Source organism: Phragmites australis, chromosome 13 (assembly GCF_958298935.1).
Source record: "Phragmites australis chromosome 13, lpPhrAust1.1, whole genome shotgun sequence".
NCBI lineage: Eukaryota > Viridiplantae > Streptophyta > Magnoliopsida > Poales > Poaceae > Phragmites > Phragmites australis.
Window position 1 is genome coordinate 27029946 of NC_084933.1, and position 5509 is coordinate 27035454.

The 5509-nt window shown below is 50.2% G+C and overlaps 1 protein-coding gene across 3 annotated transcripts; it reads left to right on the plus strand.

Moving 5' to 3' along the window:
• On the plus strand, window positions 1-2665 carry LOC133888855 (protein NRT1/ PTR FAMILY 8.5-like). Of its 3 annotated transcripts, none has more exons than XM_062329227.1 (5): window positions 1-163; window positions 574-673; window positions 798-1015; window positions 1100-1674; window positions 1773-2665. In XM_062329227.1, the coding sequence occupies exons 1-5, from the start codon at window positions 95-97 to the stop codon at window positions 2569-2571; spliced, it is 1761 nt and encodes a 586-aa protein (XP_062185211.1). In that variant the 5' UTR covers window positions 1-94; the 3' UTR covers window positions 2572-2665. The 3 variants fall into 3 exon arrangements, with proteins under 3 accessions (XP_062185211.1, XP_062185212.1, XP_062185213.1); XM_062329229.1 differs by having other exon boundaries at window positions 3-163; window positions 863-1015; XM_062329228.1 differs by lacking the exon at window positions 574-673 and having other exon boundaries at window positions 863-1015.
• The last annotated feature ends 2844 nt before the right edge of the window (window positions 2666-5509 follow it).

A 5509-nucleotide genomic window follows, 5' to 3' on the forward strand; every position in this document is an offset into this window, starting at 1 on the left:
CAAGTCGGAGTCACTCTCGCTCTGTCCCAGTCCCCACAAACTCGAGGTGTTTTGCCGTGTTGCACCTGCACCTTGCAGGTGGGGAGACCAGCGGATGCTCGCAAAAATGGACGCCGATGTCGAGCGGCAAGGTCGGAGGAGCCCGCTTTCAGCGGACGACGAGGTACGTGAACCCGCGCCCTCGTGCTCGTACAGTTGCATCGATTCCGATTATGGCTCGCGACCTCGCGTCGCGTGCGTTCCGCCGGTCGAACCCGCCCTCCCTGCCACAGGAGGCCCCGAGCGCACGCCTGATTCCCGCGGTTACGCGGGATTCCAGCGGCTCGCCGGTGCGTCCTGCCTCGCGCACGCGGGTGCCGCACAGCCGCCAGGCCGGCAGTCGGAGGCCACCGTTTTCGCTCTTGCGACTGTGCTCGGTGGGGACATGGGCCCAAGTGGCAGCTGGTATCAGCACTCAGCGTACGCGGAAATGGAATGGAACAGCGTACGGATAAACGTGGCAGTACAACGTTTGCTAAGGATAGTAGCATAGCGGTACACCTTAATTTTGTGATTGATTTTTTATCGTGCTAGGCATCTGGTTCCGATCATAGCTCAGTGCCTCTGCTGGGAGCTCGGGAATTGGAAGTGAGCAAGGACAGTCACTGCTCCAAGGCGTCCAAGATCATCCTGAGTGAGTACTGAGCTTCCTTCGTAGGCATGTTTGAAACAACAACAACAATGATCATTATTATGTGACACATGGATGAATTGAACTAGCTAATGATCACGCCAATGAACTCAACTTGATGTGCTAGGCCTGGTATTCTTGGAAGTCGCTGCTTTCTACGGGGTCTACCTGAACCTAATCGTGTATCTCCAGGATGTTCTTCATGGAGATAGTGCTTCCAATGCGGCCACCGTCAGTTTCTGGGCAGGAGGTAGCTACCTGATGCCGGTAATCGGCGCCGCCATCGCCGACATTTACTGGGGCAAGTACAAGACCGTGCTGGTCGGCCTCTCCATATCGTTCGTCGTAAGTCGACGGCATTTAACATTTTGCATCCTAGATAGAATTGGAAATTGCGTGCTTGCTTCTCTGACGAACAAGTGAAAGCAGGGGATGGCCGTGATCACCACATCGGCTACTCTGTCGTCTCTAAGGCCCCCGCCGTGCGAGCAGAGCGCGCGCTGCGCCCCGGCAACTCCCAGCCAACGACTGGTGTTCTTTACCGGCATATACCTGTGCGCCATCGGGATCGGCGGGGCTAAGGCGGCCATAGTCTCGTTCGGCGCGGAGCAGTTCGACGACGACAACGGCGAGAACGCGGCGGAGCGGGAGAGGAAGGCGTCCTACTTCAGCTGGTACTACGCGGTGAGCAACCTAGGCATGCTCACCGCAGGGAGCCTGCTGGTTTGGGTCGAGGACAGGGTGAGCTGGGGGCTCGGGTACGGCGTTTGCGCGTCCTTCGTCGCGGTCGCCGTCGTCGGCCTCGCCGTGACAGCGCCCGTGTACCGCATCGTGCCTCCGGTGGGCAGCCCGTTGAAGGGCATGTGCCAAGTGCTTGTCGCGTTCACTCACAAGGTGAAACTGAGAGTACCTGAGGATGCGGCGGAATTGTACGATGAGGAGCATGTCAAGACCCCATTGCTTGAACCAGTGCGCGAACGATTGGAACACACAGATCAGTTCAGGTAGCTTGTATGCTGAACTTATTATCTTGATGCATCTAGTTCAGAAGAAATACGGAACCGGGACTAAATTCATGAACACTCTGCATGTGCACATTCAGGTGCTTGGACAAGGCTGCGGTTGTTACAGCCGGGGACTTGGAAGACGGCAACCAGTGGAGGCTGTGCACGGTGACGCAAGTGGAGGAGCTCAAGACCCTGCTGCGGCTGATCCCTATCTGGCTCACCTCGGCCGTGTACTTCATCGCCAACTCGCAGGCGCAGACCACCTTCGTGCAGCAGGGCACCAAAACGGATTCCAGGATCGCGCGCGGCGCGTTCTCCGTCCCGGCTGCGTCACTGACGTGCATCGAGACAGTGTTCGTGGCCGCCTACATCGCACTCTACAACAAGTCCATCGCGCCCGCGGCGCGGCGCTGCCTTGGCCGCGCGGATGCGTTCACGCCGCTTCAGCTCATGGGGCTCGGGCACGCGGCGGTAACCGCCGCGGTTGTCGTCGCCGCGTGCACCGAGGCGCGCAGGCTGGAGGCAGCCAGGGCCAGGTCCACGCCCATGAGCATCGCGTGGCTGCTGCCGCAATACGTCGTGATGGCCGTCTCGGACGCGTCGCTCAGCGTCGGGCAGCTGGAGTTCTTCTACGACCAGGCGCCGGAGACTATACGGGGCGCGTCGACGGCGTTCTACTTCCTGTCCTGCTCGCTCGGGAACTTCCTCAGCTCGCAGCTGGTGACGCTGGTGGCGTCGGTGACCGCGGCAGGCGGGAGGACGGGGTGGTTCCCGCCGGACATGGACGATGGGCACCTCGACTACTACTTCCTGCTCGTCGTGGCCATCACCGCGGCGAACTTTGCTGCTTTTGTTTACCTCGCCAAGAACTACACACCCAAGAGGGTTAGATAGGAAAATGTTCTTCTCTCTCGTATCAGTTCTACTTGTTAGTTGTCAGCTGCAGATATAGTTCAAGAAAATGAATATATAGACAGGAATTGGGGAAGACTGTTATTGTGATGCGTCGCATCATGCAATTGTGAATTTGGTCTTCGAGACAACTATACTTGTGTGATGGAAACATTTTCAGGTTCCAATCGGAACCATTTGACGGTTTAGTTGGACTCATGCACTTTCACTGCCGACTGGCCTAACCCAGATGTTAGGTTTAGGGCTTCAGGTTCTATGAGACCTCTTTTGAGCTGGGCCGGTATAGTTCACAGATAAGTATTGGGCTGGGCTAGTTAACGATGTGCACCCTTTTTTGGGTAAACGGGAAAAATGTTCAGTCCTAGTGTAGTCATGTGACAGCAGCACTCCATGTCTCCCTATAAAAGCATCTATAGAAGATTAGCTAAATAGCATCATCTATATTTTTATACGAAGTATCATTTAAAAAGATTTTCTTTCGTATCTCATGGCACTCCAACAATCTATTCATATTTCATCCTTCATCCTTCATATTCCACTCTACCATATTACAACTAACTATATACATCTATATTTTCAACAATTATATTTGTAACGGCTATATTTATAACGGTTATATTTATAACGGTTATATTTTTAATAGCAATATTTAAACGGTCTACATATGAAAGTCCATCCACTACTCATGATTGTATCTCCTCATCCACATATATGTGTTTCCTCTACCACATCGCAATGAGTCATCGCAACCTCATCCTGCAAATGCTCTTAGATTTGTTGTTGTCCTCATCGGATGAGGACGAACTCAATGTTGCTACAACATTCGTAGCGCACAATGAATATCAATAGTTGAATGCTCCATGCCATAGTGGTTTTATGACAGGACGTCGGGTAATTCATCACGATAGAGAAGCTAGACATGCTAGACTATACCAAGACTAATTTTCAGGGTCTCCTATCTATGACACGACTATCTTCCTATGAAAGTTTGCAATTAGTCTATATATTCTTGTCGGTCATTCTCTTTGATCCTCATGTCTCTCTTTTTTCTTCACACAAGTTTAGAATAGTTCTTTCTCTGTTTTTATGTATAGTGTATGCTATAGTAGACCATGATAGCTATTTTATGTAGAAAAGAATTAGTTCTAGAATTCTTAGGTTATTTTTTTTTGCAGATGATTACTACAACATTTTGAATGCTAACTTATTGAGTAGTGGCGGATGCTATAAATGATTATATTTGGATTGAAGAAAGTATAGTTATAGAGAGTCTTAAAGGTTTGTAAAAATTATTATTGAAGTCTACAACATGTAAGGTCAAAGATATTTCCCCAGTTACATCACCTATCAAGAGGAAAGAAAGATCTTTATCTTCATTGACAATCCATGTTTCTCAAGTGTCTATACAGAAATGTTTGATAAAGATCAATCTTTTCAAACCAAGACAACCAGGAACTTAATTGAACATTGAAATATGAATCTTTCATATACAGAAGGCCACCGCCGGGATGCCAGGCCTGGCCTCGGAGGCTGGAGGGGAGCCACAGAGGCCGGTGGCGTCAAGGGCTCGGGGCAGAGCCACAGAGGCCGGTGGCGTCAAGGGCTCGGGGTAGAGCCACGGAGGACGGAGGGGAGCTGTGGAGGCCGGTGGCATCGGTGTCTCGAGACAGAGCCACTTAAGCGTTGGTGTCTCGGGGCGGAGCCATAGAGGCCAAATCATAGTGGGAGCGCATAGAGGCGAGCGGGTGGTTGGAAGATGATGTGCGGGAGAGAGACACTAGATCTAGCGTGCGAGAAGAGCGTAATAGCGTGCATGTCAAAATGGCGTGTGTGATGGAGACGCTATTAAAGACCCAAATTTGCTAGACTTGGCTATCAGGTGGGATAGAGGGTGTGATACGGAGATGCTCTAATTCACCTCCTACTCGTGTTGTTACGGTGTCTTCCCAGCTCTGCTGCTGTAGCTGATACTTTTCTGTGATCGCCTCGGGTTACTTTCCGTCCCTTTACAACCACCTGCGTGTTCTAGAGTCACATGAACAAACGGTCGGGGGCAACTGTCAAGGCAGAAGAAATTCAGACTTGCGGTTGGTGAGGGCGCTTTACGAATTTTGTCAGCCGAGCTGAGGTTCTTGACCACGTTGGTCTTCAGTCTTTACGTAGAGCATAAGCAGTACGATCTGACCACCCAATTCTCCAAAATAAACGGCACCATGAGTTACCAACTTAGCACGCGTCTATTTCTTGGTTTCTCCACTGATGGAGTCGAATCTCTGAATGCCTGTGGTTCATCAGCTTTCTCACCAACCATCTCAAACATGATATCTTGGGTCAGTGTCAGTATGGATCAGACTATTTGGGCGGTTTAGGACTTTAGGTGCAGTTCGATCTGAATGCATGCGGCCTTTTTGGTCAAGAATTGGATTCAGAATTTCAGGAGCCAACTAACTTTTTCGGTAAAAACAAATACTAATCTGTCGTCACCCTTCATAAATTATGTCGGTCAAATAGCACAAGCGTGTTTCAAAGCAGAGAACTGAAGCCGTAAGATGAGTTCGCCTCAGGTGAATAGGTAATACGATGACGGCTGCACCTGCACTAACAGGGAGGCTGTAGATTTTTTTTTTAACGGAAAACAGCGAGGGAAGCCCTCACTGTGAGATTTTATTAATAAAAGAGGCGGATAAAATCCCGAAAACAAGAGCATATACAAGGAAGTAAGGAAGAAAAGGAAAAGAAATGGAAGAACTCTATACAGAGCTTTGAAGCCAAGCTATAGACATCGGACTAAGAGAAGAGCTCATTCTGTGGGTTTGAACAAAGGCTGTCTCACGAAAACAATCCTTCCATCTACTGAAATTTGCATCCGATCTCTCAAAGATTTCCCAAGCTGCAATAGAGAAGACCTCCAAAAAGAAAG